This window comes from Myotis daubentonii, chromosome 9 (assembly GCF_963259705.1).
Source record: "Myotis daubentonii chromosome 9, mMyoDau2.1, whole genome shotgun sequence".
Taxonomy (NCBI): Eukaryota; Metazoa; Chordata; class Mammalia; order Chiroptera; family Vespertilionidae; genus Myotis; species Myotis daubentonii.
This window is the reverse complement of record NC_081848.1, coordinates 45535544-45559740: the sequence shown is the minus strand read 5'-3', so window position 1 is coordinate 45559740 and position 24197 is coordinate 45535544. Positions and strand designations below refer to the sequence as shown.

At 39.4% G+C, this 24197-nt stretch overlaps 3 protein-coding genes across 3 annotated transcripts; all 3 read right to left on the bottom strand.

Annotated features, from left to right (window-relative positions):
* Nucleotides 1-3977: 3977 nt before the first annotated feature.
* LOC132241879 (olfactory receptor 52P1-like) lies at nt 3978-5003 on the bottom strand. Its single transcript, XM_059710837.1, has one exon. It carries the CDS (start codon nt 5001-5003, stop codon nt 3978-3980), a length of 1026 nt encoding a protein of 341 aa, XP_059566820.1.
* A 3051-nt stretch (nt 5004-8054) lies between these two features.
* On the bottom strand, nt 8055-9005 carry LOC132242162 (olfactory receptor 52D1-like). The gene has a single exon (XM_059711076.1). The coding sequence runs from the start codon at nt 9003-9005 to the stop codon at nt 8055-8057; it is 951 nt and encodes a 316-aa protein (XP_059567059.1).
* An 11858-nt stretch (nt 9006-20863) lies between these two features.
* On the bottom strand, nt 20864-21814 carry LOC132242161 (olfactory receptor 52H1-like). The gene has a single exon (XM_059711075.1). It carries the CDS (start codon nt 21812-21814, stop codon nt 20864-20866), a length of 951 nt encoding a protein of 316 aa, XP_059567058.1.
* Nucleotides 21815-24197: the final 2383 nt, after the last annotated feature.

Below are 24197 nucleotides of genomic sequence, written 5' to 3'. Positions count from 1 at the left end.
AGAAAAAAAAATGCTGTTTTAAGCTACCTAGCTTGTGATAGTTTGTTACATTAACTCTAAGAAACTTAATACAATGTCAACTATTACCAGTCATTAGCTGAGTGGAATGTTTATTTTATACCCTTCACATTTTATTTTATTTCTGTTTTTTGTTAATCCTCACCCGAGGATATTTTTCCATTGATTTTTAGAGAGAGTGGAAGGGGGAGGGAGAGACAGAGAGAAACACTGATGTGAGAGAGTCACATCAATTGGTTGCCTCCTTCACGCACCCCGACCAGGGCCAGGGAACCTGCAACCAAGGTACATGCCCTTGACCAGAATTGAATCCAGGACCAATGCTCTATCCACTGAGCCAAACTGGCTAGGGCTATACACTTTACATTTTAATGCTTACATTTCATGTGGTGTATTTTGGTGATCAGGCAAAAAGAACAACAATAAGAAAGTAAAAAGACAATATATTTCCTTCCCTATAATGGTACCATATTTACATATTTACACTTCAATAATACTTGCCATATGCAGAAAAAAAGGGCCAATGTAACAAGATGCTCATATGACCTTTTTAAACAACAAAAGCCTGGAACAACCATCTGTCCATTAATAAGTGACAGCTGAAATAAATTTAACAAACATACAAAGAAATGCTAAGGAGGCATGAAAAATAACAAAATAGGTCTGTTTGTGCTCATATGGAACAGTTGCTAAGAGATGTTATTAAACAAATTAACAAAATTATAATAATGTGTTCTTCTTTGTAAAATTAATAAAATATCATTTAATTTTGCCCAGAGAAATTGTTTCTTGTTTAATTCTCACCTTATACCTTTTTCCATAAAAGACACTTAAAGCATCTATCTTATCTTAAGGTTTAATTTTTCTTATGTTTGCTTAATAATTAGCTAAAAATTAAAATATTCTATGACCAGATTTATAGTGGTCCCCAAGCTGTAGCTTGTTACATTAGACAATCCTGGCACACTACTTGCTTGGTCACACCTTATACAGCCACTGTTACGGTGACCAGTTCCATGAAGGTGTAATCAGGTCATGTATAGAACATAGGGCTTCTTCCCATGGAGCTGCCCTAGCTCCATGGCACAGGATACCCCTAGCAACCAGCTCTCTGTCATGCACACACAACCCAGAAGTATGGGAAAGTCAACACTTGGTAGGCAGTCCATGAGCCCCACATCATCAATTGAGTATGATCCTTTCATCCCCTGGGAAGGACGATTGTGAAATATTTCATAAGGTTCCTCCAAGGGTCCTGGCAGGGTTGGACACCAGTCTCCACTAGCAGGGTAAAACTGGATTACAATTCCTTGCATTGGCTTTTCTTCCTTCACAGCTTCACTCTGCCTGTTTTGCACTCCCACTCTCTGTGATCACATTTTAAAATAAACTGCCAATAAGCAAGTTTTTGTCTTAGGCCCTGTATTTGAGGGAACTCTCTTTTTGAGTCTCCAATGCTAACCCTAGACTCTGGTCAGAGGTGTCACCTCCTGATCATTTATTAGAAGACATTTATATAACTAGCATTATATAATTATTTATACTCCATTTGGGAGCTTGAGACCATTTCAAATTATACATAGATCAGTGGTTCTCAACCTTCTGGCCCTTTAAATACTGTTCCTCTGATTCCGGTCAAGGGCATGTACCTTGGTTGTGGGCACATCCCCAGTAGGGAGTGTGCAGGAGACAGCTGATCGATGTTTTTCTCTCATCAATGTTTCTAACTCTCTGTCCTTCTCCCTTCCTCTCTGTAAAAATATAAAAAAATATATAAATACAGTTCCTCATGTTGTGACCCAACCATAAAATTATTTTCACTGCTACTTCATAACTGTAATTTTGCTACTATTATGAATCATAATGTAAATATCTGATATGCAGGATGGTCTTAGGAGACCCCTGTGAAAGGCGTCTAGCAGGACCAAAGGGGTCACGACCCACAGGTTGAGAACCGCTGACATAGATAATGGAGATGACAGTGAAGTAGACCCTGTCATAATTCAACTTTGAAATACCCAACAGACAAGTGCAAGTGATTAAACTTCACCAAAATATGAAATATGTGAACATTTTTTCTAGCTTTTACATGGCTAGGAACAACTCTATAGACATGGAAAGAAAAATACTTAATATTAGTGTCATCTGTCACATTTTCAGTAAGCTCACAGGAGAGGAATCAAGCTCACCCCTCAGTAGAAACAATCAACCATAGATTGATAACACCTTTGAAGAAGGAAGAAAGTCCAAGTCAGAAAGGACAGGCACAGTTAATCTTTCTTCTTGTATTTTCTTTGATTTTCTTTAGTTCTCTCAATTTCCCCAGAACCTATTGCTCCTTCCAGTTTTCCTGGCACAATTCCAAGAATATATTTTGTGTTTAGGTGCAAATAAATCATTTTTTAAAACTATCTCACCAAAGAAAAAGGGAAAATTAAATAATTATGAAAGGTGAATAATATTTTCTGGCATATGAACTCTGCTTCTCTACATCAATCCCATTTGAATCAGATCTTTAAAAAATCATTTTAAGATCTCAGCAAAAAGTAATTTTTGCAACCACAGCTCATCAGGCTAATGTTGCCTCGGTCCATTTCACAATCTGATACTTATTGGTCAATTAAATGGTTCATCATAAAACGTTTAGCTGAGTGAGTTTTTTTGTTATTATATGTTTATGGTGGGTAAAGTATCTATTCTTGGTATTCATTTCAGATAGGCAGTGTATGAAATATCCCAGCTTTCTCTGCCCTTGTTATTGAATTATTCCATAAACTTGAGCCTTTCTTATTATATATCATATCAGGCACCACACTCTAGAGATTTTTGTTTATTTACTATAGTTTAAATTTTTTAAGTCTTTTTAAAATAGTGGTTATGTAGCCTTAAGGGTAGGTATCATTTCATTAAATTCTACCTTCATACATTAGTTCTATAATATGATGAATAACCTGAGACTCTTTCTGTTTTCAAACTTCATGCATCTTAAAATATTGGCCACTAAATCTCTAATCAGTGTCAAGAGTGATAAACAATATCTTCTGAATTTAATGAAATCCCATATCGGGCACAGGATCTGAATTGCACAAGCTTTTCCAAGTACTTACTCTTACTTCTTTCTGGGCTCTCAGAGAAATTGCCTTGCAGAGGTCTGTAGCCAAATATTTCCAGTATAAATCTGACTTTTGTGATTATAACCACTAACAGAACATTCTCAGAATTGTCTCTGTAAGCGATTCTTTCAAACACTGGAATTAGTTGAGACAAGCAGGACAGTTGACCCTAGGAGTTTTTACAAGTGGGAAATTAGTTTAAAATGCATATTAATCTTATAAGCTTAGGAGCTTTCCATTTTTCTTTCTCTTCTGAAATTTCTTTGGAAATTAGAGATTATGTTTCTTGTCCATATTCTCTAGTTTACAAGGAAGCAACAAGTCATGTTGCCCAAATGTAAGGCTCTGACAGCAGGGATAATAATTTAAAAAAAAAGAGTTTAGAAATAGTTTTGTACTTTCCATGTACCTTCTCATTCCCCATACATAATCTTCACTTCCCACCTCCCCTTAAGCACACAAATACAAATACACACCCAAACAGACACACAACCGGACTTGCCTGTGCTAAGTAGTGGGCAAGTTATTGTTTGTTCTTATGTTCTGTCTGGAAGACAACATTTTACATGTGTTTGGTGTGTGTTGCTGTTTAAAGTGCTTTTACATAGATTATCACATATAATTTTTCCAACTCCCATGTCAGGTATGGAGAGCAGATGTCATTACTTTCCTTTCATAATTGCCTGGCATTGAAATCAGTGAGAGCAAGTAGTCTCTTGTGTCTTAGCATCATATTCAAGTGATTCAGGCAGCTAATCTGTCAATATGACAATTTCTACTACTAGCCAAGTCTCCCAGGAATTGAATCTACTGAACCTGTTTCTCTCAGACCTACCATGCTGATGATCAGTCAGGATTCCGACCCTGGGTAATGGTTATGGGCTCCTTCCTCCAGCATATGTGTTTGGTCACTTTTTCCTGAAACTCCTTGGTTTTCACTCCATAAATAATAGGATTGAGCATTGGAGGTACAAGGAAGTAGAGGTTGCCTAGAATGGTGTGGATGTGGGGTGGAATGCCCCGACCAAAGCGGTGAGTGAGAAAAGAGAAAAGCGAGGGAGTGTAAGAAATAAGCATGACGCAGATGTGTGTGGTGCAGGTGTTCATGGCTTTGTGGTGGGCTTCCTTAGAAGAGAGCCGCAGTACAGCCCGGATGATTAGCACATAAGATGAGGCAATAGCTGAGATGTCTAGCCCAACAACCAACAAGGCCACCACTAGACCATATATCCTGTTGACTGTGGTGTCCACACACACCATCTTCACTACAGCCATGTGCTCACAGTAGGTGGTGGGGATGACACGATTGGCATGAAAGGGCATTTTCTGAAGGAGGATGGGCATCGGCATAATGAACAGGATGGCTCTCACTAAACTCACTAGGCCAATGAGCCCAATGCGACTATTGGACAGGATGGTGGCATAGCGCAGGGGCTCACAGATGGCCACATAGCGGTCAAAGGCCATGCTCATTAGGATGGCAGACTGCAAAGCAGAGATGGAGTGGATGAAAAACAGCTGGACCAGGCAGCCCTCATAACTGATCTTACTCAGGCCAAACCAGAAGATGCAGAGCACCTTGGGAATGGTGGTTGTGGACATGCCTAGGTCTGTGAGGGCCAACATGCAGAGGAGCAGGAACATGGGCTTGTGCAGGGAGCGCTCTGTGGAGATGGTGAAGAGGATGGTGCAGTTCCCAAGGATGGTGAGGAAGTACATGGATGAGAAGGGGATAGATATCCATCTGTGTTTGTCCTCCATCCCAGGAATGCCTTGCAGAATGAAGAAAGAAGGATGGCCCTGGGAGGCATTGCACATAGTCATGGTAGAACCCTGGTGAAGAACCTGAGAGGAACAAGGAAGAAACTGCATCGGTATCAGTTTAAGCAAAAATGAAGATTTTCAAAGTGGAAAACAAGAATTGGAATATTAACGTACATAAAAATAATTCTGAAATCGTGATAGCATATACTACAGTATCATAGTAGTAAAACACGCTATTACAACATTAATATCTGAGACAATGTATTTTGATAATGTTTTATTGAGGACAAATGGATTCATTATTCATGAACAAAATCAACATTACATATATAAGTATATATTAATAAATGAAAGTGTATCCTCTTAAAGAATATAACTTGAAGTATGTAAAACAAAAATGGATAAAAATACAAAAAGAAATTGACAAAATATTACATATGCCTCTCAGCAGCCAAAGATCTAAAAGGTCAACAAGGGTTTTCATAAAATAAGATAACCTAAAAAGTTTATAATAAAATTGTTCATCCACAAATTAAATAGTATACATTTGGAGAAGATAGGGGATTTGTGAAGACCTTTTTTTTATGAACTGTGCAATGATGACTGCAATTAAGCAGGTGGTGGGGTTTTGAGCTCCTGAACTTCAGAGACTAGGCTATCGGAATGTGAAGCCCACCCCCACCTAGAACTACTTACCTGAGTATGAGTGAGGTGGCGTGAGAGAGGAAAACTGGTATCAGACACCTTCAAAAGTGGGTTTGTAGGTGTGTCCACATGTGTGTAAGTATATCTTAGCAAATATTCATGTGGCTCTTGGAGAGCACACTAATGGCCTGGCATCTCTCTTCTCCTCAGTTTTAGGTACCCAGAATCCATGAAGTGGCCCTTTAAGTAACCTAAGTAAGGTCTCCCATGGTGCCCAGAATTATCTCTTTGCTACTCCTTCCTTCCCCAAACACACACACAAGATACGACTACAATTATGTATAATATTGGCCCTGGAGGTTGTCCTGAGCTCCCAGAGGATATGGTTGGACTTTAGTGATTCCAAGAATGTTCCAGAATTTGCCAATCCTGAGGAACCTGAGGAGAGAGAGGGTGAAAGTACACCTGGGTATGTAACCTGTTCAGGGTCTGGTAGTTTGTGTATTCCAGAGGCCCTCATTCCCAAGTGAGAGCCAGGAATGGATTAACTTCACTTAACCCATTAAGTGGATAACTCCACAGAGTAGTCATGTTCATGGAGGCATCAGAGGTACAACCCATGCTGTTCTTAGCCTCAAGGTCTAGCTATTGCTAGCCTCTTTCTGATTTTCAGGCTCTAACTTTTTCCCCAGGCCAATGGCTTTGCCCCTGACATTTCCCAGCCCGTTTTCAATTCACACTGATCCCACCTCCAGCCTCTCAGATCCCAGCATCTCCTCAACTTCTGGGGCTAGATGTTGCTTTATTTTTTTTTCTGGTTAGTTCAGAGGAATTAAGTGATTAAAGTTTGTCAAACAGTATTTTGCTAAGTTTATTCAAAATGTACAAGGCAGAGTAAAACAATCACAAAATTATGCAAACACTAAACAGAAGCAGGACTTAGAGCCAGATTCTAAATCCTGATGTCATACAAGTTCTGCCCAGACAGGCCCTGTAGGGACTTTGTTCAGAGTTAGGTGTCAGTAAGAAAGAAACAGTGGCAGAGGAAAGTAAGTGGCAGAATAAATGGCCTACGACAATCAATACATCAACAGAAAGGGCCATAAAGAGGCAAGCACAGATACACCTGCTTTTATGGACACAGCCACAGAGCTCCCCCTGCAGAAATAATAGCATGCTCTAATAACAGGCAGAAACCTTGGTCACAATCATCTTTCTCTCTGTCCTGAGATGGTCGTTAAGGATGATAATGACAGGGAACAACCAAAAATATACTCTCAATTTATGGACAGGTTGTAGCTTTTTGCCTCAGCTCATGGAAAGAGAGCCTAGAATCAAGGTGGATCAGACAATAATGATTACCTCACTGTAAGAAAAAAATAAAAGTTTCTTAACATAAACATTTTTATCTTTGCTCCAATACCTTTTTACTCCTTGTTGCTGTAAATACCATATTCTATTATAATTACCTTCTTCTCTCCCTAGATTGTGAGTTTTCTGATTGGGTACTGTGCCTTATTCACCTATGAAATTCAGAAGATTAATGTATTGTGTAGGGGATAGACTTATTATTTGCTTTTATTTCTTTCAAGGTATCCAAAACAAATAAGCAAACATACAAAAAAACCAGCTCTTGTCAAAAGTAGCTTTGCTAGAGCACAAAGGCCAACACTGACTTTCCTAGGATACACTAAATAACAATATCAAGAAACTCTGTGTTCGGGAAATTCTAATATACCTAAAGAGCTGATAAGTATGTGGGGTAAACAAAAGGTCAGGCTGAGTTCACAATGGGCCAAAAATAATCCACATGTGAAGCTCATCACTCTTTGAATATCATAAAAAATGCAAAGGTCATTTGTCATGAGGTAATTAGTTACAAGGCTCATCTTTGTAGTCATTCCTTTAGAAAGTTGTGCTATGGTTTTCCCATTGGTACCTGTGCTTCACAATAAGACACCCAGGAATCATCTTCATCTATTTTAAACCTAAACCTGGATCCAGAGGATCATGAAGTCTCACAGACATCTCATCTAGGGATGACAGTCTCACTGTAAATGCACTTGGTATAAGAAAGTGCTAGCAATCAATCAATCAATGTATGTGTGTCTATGTATGTATTCTAAATTTCTTGAAGCTATAAATAGTTCTTTTATGACCACTTTTTCTCTACTTCTAGCACATGAGATTTCTGTACATTGAGAGAATAAATATTTTTGGCTCTTACTTTTAAATGTACTGCATTGCCTATTGACTTTCCCTTAAGAGGATTCAAGATCCACAGGCTAGTTTATGGGGCATATAATAGGTTTACAGGAAAATAGTATTCTGTTGATAGGTCAGGTATAAATAAGTTGTTCTAAATACTTCAAAAACTCTCAGGTAACATATGATACTGTCTGGTTTGGATTAACAGAAGCAGCAACCTCTAGTCCAAGGAAAGGAGGTGCTGGAGAAGGTGGGAAATTAATTATAACTTTTCCCCTTGGTCGTTGGGGTATGGAGAGAGTATAGTTACCTCCTCCACTTAAAAAAGCTAAATAGTCTCAGGCGGATCTGTTTAGTGTTAATGCCATAGACCAGGGGGTTGAGAACAGGGGGCAACAGGAGATAGAGATTTGCAAGTACAATGTGGACATGAGGAGGTACTTGGTGGCCAAAGCGGTGGGTGAAAAAAGAAAAAAAGGCAGGGATATAGAAGACTAGAATCACACAAATGTGGGCTCCACAAGTGCTAAATGCTCGGAACTGGGCATCCTTGGAGGGTAGACGCAGCACAGCCTGCAGGATCAAGCCATACGAAGTGGCGATGAGGATCACATCCATGCCAGTGACTGAAAGTGCCACAGTGAGACCATAAATGGTGTTGGGCTTGATGCTGGCACAGGCCAGCTTGGCAATGCCCATGTGCTCACAGTAGGTGTGGGGGATGATGTGATGTCCGCAGAAAGGTAAGCGTTCTATGAGGATGATAAAGGGGAAAACAAAGAGAAGGCCACGGGCCACGCATGCGAGCCCAATCTTCCCGATCACTGTGGCGTTGAGGATGGATGTATAATGAAGTGGACGGCAGATAGCCACATAGCGGTCAAAAGCCATGGCCAGCAGAACAGCAGACTCAGTGGCAAAGACGGTGTGAACAAAAAACATCTGGGTGAGGCAGCCATGGTAGGAAATTATGTGGGACCCAAGCCAAAAGATAGTCAGCATTTTGGGCAATGTGGTCGAACAGAGCACCAGGTCAGTGATGGAAAGTAGACACAGGAAGAGGTACATTGGCTCATGTAGAGTTCTTTCTGTCAGAATGATGTACAGGATGGTACTATTGCCAACCAGAGCAAGTATATACATGGAGCAGAAGGGGATGGCAACCCAAACATGCTGGTCTTGCATCCCAGGGATTCCAAGAAGAATAAATGTGGAAGGGTGGAAGGCAGTGTCATTGGAGGCAGATGCAGAGATCATAATGATGCAGAGAACAGAAGGCTTTCTCTTCCTAAAAGTGGTTAGAAAATGAAAGAAAGTCATCTCAATGCCACTTATTTTTCCTACATGTTTATTCAATTTCTTGCCTTTCATTCCCACCAATTCTACTACAATTGATGCCTTCCTCGTTTCTTGCCTGGGTTATTAAAATAGCTATATAACTAATATGCCCACTTTCAGGATTTCTATCTTTCAGTGACGCCTCTATATTGCTGCCTAAATATTTTAGCATGTGAATACAGTCAGCTAAAATGCAAATTTCTTAGTGTACGCAATGCAGTATATTTTGCATTGGCCTCCTCTGGTCTACACTCCACCACTTTCCATTATGTCTGGGCCTTGGGACACTGGGCCACATCAACAGACTTCCCTACTCTCTTACTTCTGGTTGGATTTGGCAATAAGAAACACCAACAGGAGATTGGAAGAAAGTCAGAGATTTATTCTTTCAGTTCCCTCCTGTGGGATTGCTGTAAACTGCTGCACCTCTCTGTGAACAGCCTTCTCTGGTGTGATTTCCACTGGTAACCATATTCTACTCTTTTCCATTCACTCCAAGGGTTGTAATAGTGTCTTATTTCACTAACCCTGGGACTTCATAAGCACTTGTCATTTCTCTATGCTGACCCACATCTTTGCTAATGGTATCTGTATCACGCTGTACTCACACTACCTATTTGAGCATGAAAATTGTTTCCCACTAGTGTTTTTACAAAATGGCATGCTAAGCTCTTCTTGATCTTTTTCTTGCTCTTTGCCAATTACCTAGCATTACTTATCACCACTTTCTACTACATGCTTCATGTTCCAACCATATGTAAGTCATACCTAATTTTGGACATTTTTAGATATGCTAAGGCATGTTTTGTCATATCTGCATGCATTTTCATATGATGGTTTGTTTTTTTGCCCAAAAAGGCTGTTCCCAGTTGGTCACCTGCCAAGGTACTAACAATCATTCAAACCCAGCTGAGTAATCTTCCTCTATGAAGCCCTTCTAAGATTGCTTCTGCTGTGGTGTAAGAACCATACATCTTCAGCATACTCTCCTTAGGAAATATAAACTTGTTTTAAAATTATATGTATATTTCTTGCCCATTACACTATGAAATCTCTGCATCTCATCTATTTCTCTATATTCAGCATCAATGCCTTTTATATCTAGGGCAATAAGTAATGTGTAACAAGCACATGAACAAAGGATTGAATGCTACATTTGAAAATATTTTTAACTTTTTTGGATAAATGACCATGGTTGCAAATGGTGTTTCTTCTTAGGAGCCTTCCTTTTGGATCTTCTCTCATGGAGCTACAATGCCCATTGTGTTTTTTTCACTCTATATACTCCAAGATAAGCTCCTTTATAAGGTCTTTAATACGCTTCTAATCTAATCTAATCTAATCTAATCTAATCTAATCTAATCTATACATTTTTTGTTTTCTTGATTGGCACATGCATTAGTTTGATTACAAACATAACTTCTGTGTCTCTTTTGTCTACTTTAAAATGTGAGCCCTGATATGACAGGTCAGGCCAGGAGCTACACAGGTATGTGCTCCAGGAAAACTTCAAGATGAAGTGTGCCATGGGAAGGGAAGCATAGTGGTGAGTTATATCAGTTCTTGGAGTGACTAGTCAATGAATTTAAGATTATGCCAATAGGAAAGAAGAAAATAGATAAAGAACTATTTTTTCCTTGGAGTCATCTTACCTTGAGAGATTCTAGTAGGTGAAGTCAGAATCATCATTCTTACCTATTGAAGTTCAGTCTTTGTGACTCAAACACCCTGGTGTTTAGAAGAGACATCAATGTTAAGTTCATTTGCTGTCATCTAAAAAGTTTTAGAATATGGAAACACCTAAAATAATATAAAAAACAACATAATAATTAAAAAGAATGTTTTCCTTCAATCCCCTATTCATCTACAACTGCATTATTAAAAGACCAAATAATTTTGTTTATTAATTGCAATATTGCATGTATTTCTCATATATTAATGCAAGTTTACTACTTTAAGTCAACAGTTACTGTAACTATAAATTATATAGATAATAATGTAATTATAAATATTAATTACCAATAAAATTATTATTTTGTTTGAATTTTAAAGCCAAACAGTAGAGCTTAGTGCCGATCCTAGTGTAATTTTGTATATCCTTAAAAATTCAAAAATCAAGTTATAACAGAAAAATAAGATTTATTGTAAACATATCAATGTGTATGGTGGAAAAGTATAAATATTTTTTTACTTCTATCCTGGAAATTCATAAGAATTTTAAACAATATAGGGTGTCCTCAAAAATGTATATACACACTTTGAATAATAATTATAAAGGCAGTGTTTATTAAAATACATTTCATTTTCAAACTTGAGCTATCGGCTGTTAAAGTATGTATATATTTTTGGGACATCATATATATATACATCAATGGAATATAATATGTTCATAAATTGGAAAACGAGTTACAAGGTATATATAGTTCAATAATTATGTGATGCTTAGCTCCTAACCTGTAATATCTTGAAAAGTGGGCACCTGGCAGTTGCTTATTCAAATCTAGTGACAGAGAGTATGTGTGCTTTTGAGGGAGCAATTCTCAACATTAGACACTCTGAGTCTGAGAATATTTTCCTTTCATTAGTCAATGTTTCTAAAAATTCCACATTAAACAAGCATGATTCCTCTTCAATGTCTTGGGCTTCTATTTTGTGAACATTATTATTCTTTGTAATGCTTCTCTTTTATTTAATTACTTTGTCAAAAAAAACTTTATTGAGCGTCTAATATGTACCAGGAATTCTTCTAGATATATGCTATATACTGAAGAGTAAGAACATACATGTTCCATGATATATTAAACTCATTTAATAAGAAGACATAATATAATAATGTTAAGACATAATATAACATAATAATAATGTCAAATAATCTCCAATATATGTGTTAAAATGTTACACTGACATGCACACTATGAAAAAAAAGTTATATAAGCTGCCTACTCAGAGGTGGAGACTCCATAACAGAAGTCATAGGCATGAGTCTGTGCTGCCACTAAGAATGAAGAAATGTTTATCTTATTACTGTTAAAGAAAAAACATCTATTAGGCTGTTCAGTTGGCAGTCACTGATTTTGCCCTGGAAAAGGTACGCAGAACCTGGGCTTTATTGAAGCAAGAATTCACAGCTTAGAGGTTTCTAAGTTTTCTGCATGTGAAATTACAGAAGGAAATTAGGGAATTAGATTTGGAGGGTTCAAGCTGTATTCAGTCACTAGGGAAACTGGAAATCAGATGAGTTTCCTGACCCTCCAATCTTTCTCAGGGCACTGTGAAGGTCCTAGGTACTCAAGAACGAGGTCACTCCCTAACATACATGTACCTTAACTCTCATCTGGCTGGTCTGACCAATATAAGTGAGAATAAAATGCAGTTAGTCTAAAAAAAATGACCTCATCAGTATTTTTAAGGAAAGCTGTTCCTGGAGATCTATTTGACTGGCTTGTCTTGAAACCATAAGGAAAATGACAAGAGACTATAGCAGAAAGAATTCAGGTACACAGAAAATAAGAACATATTGATGACAAGTTTGGGTATGAAATAAAGATAGCTAAATACCTAAGCCGTTCAAGAAACTGTACCTCCTAAAATAGAAAGCTGGGGATAATCTGAGATGATCTCCAGAATAGCCAAGGTCAAATCTTTGTGTGATTGTCATCCCTCTCTATCTTCCCCTACTTCTGCTCCTAGCTTGACAGAACTGTCTGTAACCTTAGTTTTCTGTTCATATTCATTCAATACTCACCACAGCCACAGTGGTCAGCAGAACTAGAAAACACTTGATCCAGCACAAGTAGCATAGTTCCTAGATCTGAGATTTGCTCCCACTTATCTCCACCCTCTGAAAGATTTTTGGCCCAGAGAGGCTGTGGTTGGCTCAGAGCACCAGTGGTCCCAGCTGCTAAAAGTAGAGGTGAATTTTTAAATAAGATCTCTGGGGAGACACATCAGTGATATCACAGTCTTCTCTTAAAGGCTGGGGATTTTTTAAGACAGGAGAAGGGTTAAAATTGTGAATAGGACTTTAAGGCAAGAGTCGAAACTTGGAAAAAAAAGGTCCACAGTGGAGATCTACATTTGTTAATCAGCATTATTATAATCAGATTTAAAGCTTTGAAGTTAAATGATACTTTTTTAAAAGGGTGAATATGTTTAAAGAGCACCAAAAATTAATTCCTAATACAGATTACATGATAAGGAAAAACTAGCGAGACAAGTAAGCAGTGTCTGTGAGGTAGGAGAAAAAAACCACTGCAGTCAAGTAAAAAAAAGTAGCTCAAAAGGGGGGAAATGGTCAACTATATAAAGTATTGATGACAAATCGATGAGTAAGAGAACCAAGCCCTAGCCAGTTTTCTCAGTGGTTGAAGCCTCAGCCACATGGACTAAAGGGTCCAGGGTTCGATTCTGGTCAAGGGTAAATACCTCAGTTGCAGGCTTGATTCCTGGTCTCAGTAGGAGCATGCGTGTAGAAGGCAACCAATCAATGTATGTCTCTCACAACAGTTTCTCTCTCTGTCTCTCCTCTTCCTTCCACTTTGTCTAAAAATCAATGAAAAAGAAAAATATCCTTGGATGAGGATTAAAACAATAAAAATAAAAAAATAAGAGGACTGAGACCACTATTTTAAAAATTGCGGTCATTATTGACCTTGACAAGGACAGAACTGTGCAGTCATAATGTTTGAGTAGGATTGAGTTAAAGACAAAATGGGAGGAAAGAATTAGAACTAGTAAACATAGACAGATCTTTTAAGGAGTTGGAATGCAAAAGGAACTAGAGAACTGGGATAAGAGCTGGAAGGGAAACATAGTCAAGAATAAAATTTAAGGTTAGAGAAATGTTATTAACTTTCTATATTGATGGAGAAAGATGCATTATAGAGAGAAAATCAATAATTAAAGAATGAGCAGAGAATTGTTGAGGTGATGGCTTTAAGTAGGATTAGACAATGGAGTTTAGTGCACAAGTGAACAGTTGGATCTTGATATCCATAGTAACCAGAGAGAAAGTAGAAATGAAGGTGTGGATGTAGATTGGTGGGTAGGTGTAATTATAAATGTCTGTGGAAGTTTCTTCCTTGTTGTTTCTATGTCTTCAGGCAAGTAAATGCAAGATCATCTATGAATGAGGATGATGACAGAAAAGAAGGTATTGGAAGTCTGATGAAAGAAAAGAGGGTATAAAATAATCATCTAAAGAGTATGAGATAAAATAAAAAGAGAAATGTAATAATTGCCTTGCAATACAAAATGTAGGTGGCCATATATCCCAATTTGCATGGGGAAAGTCCCAATTTATATTTGTTTTCTATGTGAAATTACTAATAGTTTCCCCTTTACTATCAAACTAGGGGCCCAGTGCATGAATTCGTGCACCTTGAAAGAAACTGTGGGCTGCAAGGCTGCGGTGGGCACAGGGTTGGGTCTAAGCCAGCCGTGGGCAAACTACGGCCCGCGGGCCGGATCCGGCCCGTTTGAAATGAATAAAACTATTGAAAAAAAAAAGACAGTACCCTTTTATGTAATGATGTTTACTTTGAATTTATATTAGTTCACACAAACACTCCATTCATGCTTTTGTTCCAGCCCTCCGGTCCAGTTTAAGAACCCATTGTGGCCCTCGAGTCAAAAAGTTTCACCACCCCTGGTCTAAGCCCATCCACTGTGCTTCCACCTGGTCCCCGGTTCCCTGTCTGCTGGCAGCCCCACTCCTGCCACCTCTCCCACATGCTGATGGCACCTGCTGACAGCACAGAGTGATTGGGGCCAGTGCCAGAAGCAGGTGTGAGTGGGGCCGGCACTGTAAGCAGGTGCAAGTGGCAGCTGCTGCCCTGATTGCCCCTCAGGAGCAGGGGAAGGTGGAGAAGCCCTAAAGGGAGATCTGAGCTGGCAGCTGCTGCTTGCACCCGCTGACAGTGCCGAGCATTTGGGGCCAGTGTCATGCGCTGCCAGTGGACGCAAGAAATGGCCCTGGTGCTGGCAGTGGGTGCAAGTGGGGCTGGCGCTGGTAGCAGGTGCAAGTGTTGGGCAGGACTGTGGAGTGTGGGGGCAAACAATTTTCAGCAATCACCAGAGGCTCGTCCTAATGACAGCAACCATCCCACCACAGCCAATGCCCACTATGTTCCACACTCTGCCTCCTGCTGCCCATGCCCGCCATGTTCAGCGCGTGCCCCCTGGTGGTCAGCACACATCACAGAAACTGGTTGTTTGGTTGTTCTGCCGTTCGGTCTATTTGCATATTAGAGTTTTATATATATACTAGAGGCCCGGTGCACAAAAATTTATGCACTTGGGGGGGGGAAAGGGGGTCCCTCAGCCCGGCCTGTGCCCTCTCACAGTCTGGGACCCCTCGGGAGATAATGACCTGCTGGCTTAGGCCTGCTCTCAGGTGGAGGAGGGCAGGCCCAATCCCTAGGTGCAGCCCCTGGTCGGGCTCAGAGCAGGGCCGATTGGGGAGTTGGGGCACCGCCCCCTGTCATGCACAGAGCAGGGCAGATTGGGATGTTGTGATGCCACCCTCAGTCATGCTCAGGGTAGGGCCGATTGGGGGGTTGGGGCACCACCCCCTGTCACACTCAAGGCAGGGTCGATAGGGAGGTAGTGGCGCCACCCCCTGTCATGCACAGAGCAGGGCTGATCAGGGGGTTGGGGCACCGCCACTGTCACACTCAAGGCAGGGCCGATGGGGAGGTTATGGCTCTACCCCGTCATACACAGAGCAGGGCCCGGGGGGCGGGGGGTTGGGGTGCCGCACCCTGTCACACACAGAGCCGCAGGGCAATCAGGGGGTTGGGGAGCTCCCCTCTATCAGGCACAGAGCAGGGCTGATCAGGAGGTTGGGGCGCCTTCCCCTGTCACACACAAAGCCGCAGGGTGATCAAGGGGGTTGGGTGTTGCCCCCTGTCATGCTTATCCTGGTGCCGGGAGGCCTTGTGGCTCCGCTGATCCTGGTGATGGGAGGCATATTACCCTTTTACTATATAGGATAGAGGCCTGGTGCACGTGTGGGTGCCGGCTGGTTTGCCCTAAAGGGTGTCCTGGATCAGGGTGGGGGTCCCCACTGGGGTGCCTAGCCAGCCTGGTTGAGGGGATGATGGCTGTTTGTAGCTGGTCACACACCCTTCAGGGTGGGGGTCCCCACTGGGGTGCCTGGCCAGTCTGGGTGAGGGGCTGAGGGCTGTTTTCAGGCTGGCAGGTGACGGAAGCTCCCAACCGCTCCTTTTTTTCTTTTTTTCTTTTTATTCTGGGCCAGCTTTAGCTCTGAGGCTCCAGCTCTTAGGCCTCCACTCCTGAAAGCAGGTATCTGGTTTGTTTCGGTTCTATAATCAAAACTCTGTATCAACTCCAGCTCTGAGATCCTGGCTTGCTGAAAGCAGGTTTCTGGGGTTTTGTTTAGCTTCTATATTTGTTACAATGTTTCTTAAACTGCAGGCTCAGAGGCCAGCAAGGCAGGCGGGGAACGTTGGAGTCCTCCGTCACTGAAGCAAGCAAGCCTCATGTTAGTTTCAAGCTGCCTGGCTGCCGGCCGCCGTCTTGGCTGGCAGTTAATTTGCATATCTCGCTAATTAGCCAATGGGAAGGGTAGCAGTCGTACGCCAATTACCATGTTTCTCTTTTATTAGATAGGATAGATTATATGCTATCTAACTAAGCATGTTCTTGAGTTTAGCAAACCTAAATTTAAAATATGGTGTTAACACATTTACACTGGCAACAGGCACAAAATTTGTGAAGAGTTAGATTTAGAGAGAGTTGCTTAAAAAGCAAGCCTAGCCAGTTTGGCTCAGTGGATAGAGCAAATGCACAATAAAATGTGTGTGTGTGTGTGTTTGTGTGTACACACATGGTGCATTTATGATTGTGTTACCAACGGAGAAGGGAGAGAGAGAAATAGAAAATTTGTATTAAACAGTAATTCTAAGAATGAACCATGAAATTAATGTTGGTAAGGAGAATACATAAGAAATGAGGAAATGTAAAAAAAAGAATAGGGTCAATTTATAATCAATACAAATTCTCAGGTCCAAGGAATTAAGAAGAGTAGGTAGGATGGTCAAGATCTTTGGGGGAAAAAAAACAAAGAATCAAACTGTTTTAGTTATTGACTATTGCACCACAAAATTAGCCCAAAATATAGTGGTTTAAAACAGTTTATTATTATCTTTTATGATTCTTACTGGGGACAGATGGGCAGTGTCATTTGAAGCCCCTCTCTGATGTGGCTACAATCAATTTTGGATGAAGATGCAGTTATCTGTAAGCTTGACTAAATTTGATGCAATTGATTCTGGCTATTAACTAGCAGCTCAGACAGGATGTCAACCACATGAACTCTCCATGTGGCCTGGGACTCTCACAGTACGGTGGCTATGGTCTAGGAAGAGTGTCCAATAAACAAATATCCAAAGCCACTAAAGGAGAAGACACAAGCTTCTTATAATCTAGCTTTCAATATCCTGAAATTTCACTTGTTGACTTCTTTTCTCAAGGAAGTTGCTAAGGCCAGCCCAGGTAAAAGGAGAATAGAATTAAATGGCACCTCTTGTAGGAGTGACAAAATCATATTAAGAAAAAATATGTGGAATATAAGATATTATTTTAGCCATATTTTGGAAATAAAAACCTGAAAACACTCCACCCTCTGGCCAGAATAATGCATACATCCTCCTATATGCAAAATAAATTCATCTCTTTCCTAAGATCCCAAAGTCATATCCTCTTATGCCTTTTATTCAAAGGCTAGGATCTCAGCCTCTAAATCAGGGCAAAATATGAATAGGACTCATTGGGCTCAGTTCCTTGAATACAGCTCCTTGAATGCAGTTCCTCTTCATTTGAAGACCTGAATAGTAAAGAAATGAGAAAGAAATCAGCTGCCTACGTACAATGGTGATACAGAGATAGAATAATTGCAAAGATACTTATTTGTGAAATATTGCGAATCATATTACCCTTTAAACTAGTCCATTAAAGATTTTAAAATACAGAGACATAGTACCAGTTTCTTTTTTAAAAATATGTTTTTATTGATTTTAGATAGGACAGGAGAAGGAGTGAGAGAGAGACCACCTGCCTCCGTCATGCCCCACACTGAGGATCAAGCCCATAATCTGGGCATATACCCTGACTGGGGATTGAACCATAACCTCTGGGTTCATAGGTTGATGCTCAACCACTGAGCCACGCTGGCAGGGCTATCGCCAGTTTCTTAATAAAAACCCACTCTTGCTCCCTGGAAATGATTCTCCATGGCTCTTAGCTACAACCTCTGAGCAATTGGCTCTATATTCTATGTCATATTTGGTTTCAGTGTTTACATCTGAGTATTTCTCTCTGCCTGCTTCCTGCCTAATGAAGTTGAAAATCTGAAGGCCTCTTTTCATTTTGCACTAACTCTGTTCCTTTTTGTCCAAGCTAATGGTGCTTATATCTGTACATTTATCTTAAAGAACAAACAAACTGTGAGTTCTATATAAATCTTTTAGGATTTACTACATCAGATAAAAAGTATACCCAAAGATATCTTCCAAGGTGCTCCCTGTCTGATTTTGACTGGAGTTGTGGTTATCTGGAAATTTTCCTTAAGATTCTTAGAAGCTTTTTTTTCTAATTGAAAATATTTTTTAGGCATACCCTCAAATGGTTCTCTACTCTTTTTTTGTCATTTGGAGAAGCTGGGGAAAAGTTTTGTTTTTTTTAACCTATTCATCCATAACTTGTTTGTATTTAGTCTATATTCTGCTTGAACATTAAATAATTTAATTTTAGCTTATATCTCTTTATCTTACCTTATCATATGTGGCCTAAAATTAATGTTGATACTTTCAGTACTCTGCTTCAAAATCTCCTTGTCCAAATATATCAGTTAATTAGGTATCTATTTTCATTTTACTGCAAGCTATAGTTCCTACAACTGTATAGTACTCATACCTTTTTCTGCAGCCTCCAATGATAATTTCCTTACTGTCTTTCAAGCCTTTGTCAACTACCTCCTCAAGTCCCTTTTAGATTCTTCCTGCTGCCTTATTCCAAAGTTATTACACATTTTAGGTTTTTGTTATACCAACATTCCACTCCTTATTAATAATTTCTGCAATATTTATCTATTGCTATAACTAATCATCCCCAATGTTAATGGCTTTAAACAGCCTATTATTACTTTGCATGGTTCTATGGATTGGTTTCAGTCAGTTTGGTGGTTCTCTCTTTGAGTCTCCCATGCATTGTAGTGTGATGTCAGTTGAAGCTACAAATATCTAAAGTCTCAGTTGGGCTGGATGTTCAAGATGGCTCACTGATATAACTGGCAGTTGTTGCTGTGTGTTGGCTAGGATTCCAACTGGGGCCATTTACCAGAACATTTAGACATAGCTTATCTGTGTTCCTTGGGGTTCTCATAGCAAAGTAGCTGGGTTTCAGCAGGAAACATGCCAAGATTAAGGCTTCCAAGAGACCCAGGCAGAAGCTGCAAAGATTTGTATGTCACTTGCACTGAATTCTTTGTCAAGAAATTGCTAATACCAGCCTGGATTCAATAGAAGTGGAATTTAGGCTCTAACTGTTGATGTGGGAAGCATGAAAGATGGAATATATTATTGTGGTCATCTTTGGAAAATACAGTCTACCACATCAACTTATTAAAGGGTAATTTATGTGGACATTAAAATCACCCACAATCATGGCAAGAATTCTTTTTGTGCCAGAAGCAAAAATTCTTTAATGGAGGAAGAATAATCCAGGCAGAGAAGATTATTGCAATATATAAAGATACTTCATAAAATATTAGATGATATTAAATTTAAAATTGCAGAGTTTTCAGATGGATTATTAATACTTAGCAAGAAGCAGTTATGTGGAGCATAAAGGAGAGTTATGTTATTTTCAGACACAGGAAATTTATACAAGCACCAAATCTATGTTTTTTATTTAAAAAACAAACAAACAGGACTTTTCTGATTTCAGTAGAGCTAAGATTTCTTAGGCACCAGTATCACCTGAAGAACTATTAAATTATCCCTAGATGGTTTGGCTCAGTGATAGAGTGTAAGCCTGCGAACTGAAGGGTGCCGGGTTCGATTCCAGTCACATGCCTGGGTTGTGGGCTCAGTTCCCAGTGTGGGGCATGCAAGAGGCAGCCGATCAATGATTCTCTCTCATCATTGATGTTTCTCTCTCTCTCTCCCTTTCCCTTCCTCTCTGAAATCAATAAAATAAAAACTATTAAATTACACAGAGGTTCATTGCAATAGGATATAACTTGGAACTTTGCATTTATACAAAGTTTCACAGGTGATTCTGATCCCTGCCAACATTTGTGAACAGCTTTCTTAGGTTAATAATTTTATTGGCTGCTCTTAAACTAGGATAATCATTTGCTATTAGCTTTAAAAACTCCCATTTGGAAAGTTTCCTACATAGGCATCCCAGATTGTTAAACTTTATTCATATCTTTTAGCCTGTTTCTAAGAATAATACTCTATCCACTTTATATATGATCAAAACCTTATTCCCTAAGTCTTAAAAATACACCTCCAAATAAGATAGAAATTTCCCTCTGATTTATCTTTTCAGACAGGCATAATCTTCTTTAACTTTTTTGTCACTTCTCTTGACATCTACGTCCTTGTCTTATCTCATTGATCCTATAGGACACAATCCATATCTAGGATTTCATATGTATTAAGTCATCATTGTAGAGATTCCAGCTTTTTAAAAAATGAAAAGTATTCCAAAATATTACTTGTTTCCTTTACCATCATCTCAGTCTCATGTCACTGGAGCCTTTTAAGGAAGAAGTGAAGGATGATTTTTTCTCGAATCTGCTTTGTCTTCACCCCATAGATGATTGGATTGAGTGCAGGAGGAATGGCTACATAGAGGTTGGCAATTAGTATGTGGAATGAGTGAGGAATATCATGACCAAAACGATGGGTGAGGACAGAGAACATGGCTGGTGTGTAGAATATAAGAATAACACATACATGTGAACCACATGTATTAAGAGCTTTTTGGCGAGCATTCCAGGATGGAAGGTTAAAGATAGCATGAAGGATGAGAGTGTAGGAGATGCCAATCAGAATCAGGTCTGATGTAATAGTCAGTACAGGCACAGCAAAGCCATACCAGATGTTGATGGAGATATCTGCACAGGCGAGTCGGGCAATACCTATATGCTCACAGTATGTGTGGGGAATGATGAGTGTTCGGCAAAAAGGCAGTCGCTTTAATAGGAACACACATGGGAAGATAATACAAAAGCTCCTGCTGACAATACCCATTACAATCTTAGTAACAATCTTACGGGTGAGGATAGTGGTATACCTTAAGGGGAAGCAAATAGCAACATAGCGATCAAATGCCATGGCCAAGAGGATGGCAGAGTCCATGGCAAAGCTGTAGTGGAGAAAAAACATTTGAGTAAGGCATCCAGGAAAGGTGATTTCCTGAGGACCTAGCCAGAAGATGCTGAATGTTTTGGGTACACAAGTATTAGAAAGGATGAGATCGGTAGTAGCCAGCATGGAGAGAAAAAAGAACATGGGCTCCTGGAGGCTGCGTTCCATGGAAATAAGGTAGAGAAGAACACTGTTGCCTGCAAGGGCCACAATGTAGAACATAAAGAAAGGAATTCCGATCCAGACATGGAACTGCTCCAGTCCTGGGATTCCCAGTAGGATGAATGGGCCTGGATTGAAGCTGCTCAAGTTGAATGTGGTCATCATGATCTTGGATTGGATGTGTCTCACAGACTGAAAATAAAAAATGTCATGGCTGATAGTTACAATAATCTGCAGATATCCACCTCTCCAATATTACCTCCTCACTTTCAGCTCTGAAAAGTGATAAATTGTCTGTTTCTCTTCTCCTTATAAATACCTACCAAACATTTAGTCACAATTTTAAATCATAATGAAAGTGGTATTAAAATAATTTTTCCCCAGAGACACAAGTCATAAAACTTTGAATTCAGTCCTGCCTAGCTACCAGCAACCATGAAGTTTTCTAAGAAAAGATGTGCAAAAATAATATTAGGCGGAAAAAATGATTACTAGTCAGGGATTTGGAATCAGCTTCAATGTGAAGTCCAAGCCCTGGCCAACTGGAGTAACAACTGCAAGGCCACACGGGGCTGAATGAAGGCAGGCTCACTGTCTAAAGCCAATGCAGACCATGCTGTCTCCTTTCTTCTTTACTCTTCTCTCCACACTAGAACAAATGCCCTGGTTCTCATTAGTGTTATAGAAAAGTTTACCAATATAAAAATATTCTTTCCTAAAATCTAAGGTCCAGGTGGTTTGATCTGCCACATCAGATTTTCCCAGATTGGAAAAGTTTAACAAGAGACCTTCTCCAATAACTTACTATGTCATATTTGTCTCAGAGAAAGAATAGAACCCGTCACTCAACCCGCAGAAAAGATAATTCCAGAATGGGGAGCCCGGTATCCTGGCAACATTATGCAACGGCATTCTTGCACCTGTCTAAACAAAATAATGACTCATTCATGTGAGATTTCATTGAAACACTTGAGCTTTTCTTCCAAACTTTTCTATATTGTGACATGATGCACAGATCTCTTCCACCAACTTCAGTAGTAACTCATTTTCTTTCTGCCTGTTTGTGAGTGTTGGGATCCTGCCATGCTCTCTCTGTGTCTGCTGTTTTTTAGGTTGACAAACTTCACCAGGGTGATAGTCTCCAAATGCCGTGGCTTTAACTGTGACTCCTATGTTGAAGATTCTGAAGTTTATAATTTTAAAAAACATTCCTCTCTCCTCAGCTTTTGAATTAGTTACCCTATTCCTGCCATTGTTACTGAGAAATCCCACAGCTGCATCCAACTCCCTCCCTCTAAATGGAGCCTAGTCTACACAGTTTAATAAAATAAATCTTTTCATTTTTAAAGAGGAGATAATTTATGTAGGATGTAATTGACTTCTGAACATATAGAAAGCCTGAACATCTTCTCGGTTTATTTCAAAGGCTGTTATAACTAATTTGTAAAACCTAAATATGCTCAATTCATTCAAACAATATTTTTAGGTTCTAATGTTGTGTTCAAATGAAATGGAAACTGAATATTTTGTAAACAAGCAATAAAGTATGATAATTACTATAGTGAAGTATATAATGGCAGCCTGCATTAAGGTAACAGAAGAAATTCATAAATCGATTTTAGAGATGTAAGAAGACAAAAATGGTAGGACTTATCAATTGAAAGAGGCTATGATGGAAGGAAGAATAATAAAAGGCATTGAAAAATCAGCAAACTCTTCCATCTCCATGAACTTTAAGCCATTTTTTTTCCAGTTTTGTTTTCTTGGCTTCTATTTTGTTTCCTAATTTTAGAAAATAATTTTAAAGAAAGAGTATTTAAAATGTGCCCATTTGTTTACTATCTAAGGTAAGCAAATGGACATTAACCTGAAGACACATTACCTGGTGGTATGAATAGAACCATATCTATAGATCTCTTGCTGGCATACCTCGTAGCTGAAGAATTCGCATACAACTCATGGTTTTTATCTAATCAAACCCCATGGCATTATTGACAACATATTAGCATATAGTATCTAGATGCCACTTTAAATACCTTTACTGATTTCCTTTATTCAGTCTTAAACAAGTATTATCTTAACTAACACCAGACCTCAGATGAGAATATCAAAGTGGAGGAGGCCATACAGCCCTCCCCTATGTCAAAAGCAAAATAATAGTGCACCAAATGTGTCATCCCCAATTTGACCTCCAGCTTCTGGAAATTTGGTCTGAATTCTTTTCCACCTATATTTGATTTTTCACTGTTTCTTCAGGTTATTTCATCTCTCTCTTTCTCTAGCTAACTTCCCTTCATCTCCAGTACACACCAAGCTTTCCTAAACAATATCCAAGTTAGGTAAGGTTTCCAGGTACACTCCTAGCACTCCACATGATCCATTCAGAGCGCTTCCCACACTATTTTTAATTCGCTTAGCTTTCTCACTTAATAAACAGTAAATGGTAAGAGGACAGATGTCAACTTTGCTTACTTTATTGTTCTATTCCCTAGAACCATGTCTGCTGCAGAATGTCCAATAATATTTGTTGAACAAATGAGTGACAGAG

Bases quoted from the DNA above. Each gene is read 5' to 3' on its own strand.
- LOC132242162 (XM_059711076.1), bottom strand. From the start codon at position 9,005: ATGATCTCTGCATCTGCCTCCAATGACACTGCCTTCCACCCTTCCACA.
- LOC132241879 (XM_059710837.1), bottom strand. From the start codon at position 5,003: ATGCAGTTTCTTCCTTGTTCCTCTCAGGTTCTTCACCAGGGTTCTACC.
- LOC132242161 (XM_059711075.1), bottom strand. From the start codon at position 21,814: ATGATGACCACATTCAACTTGAGCAGCTTCAATCCAGGCCCATTCATC.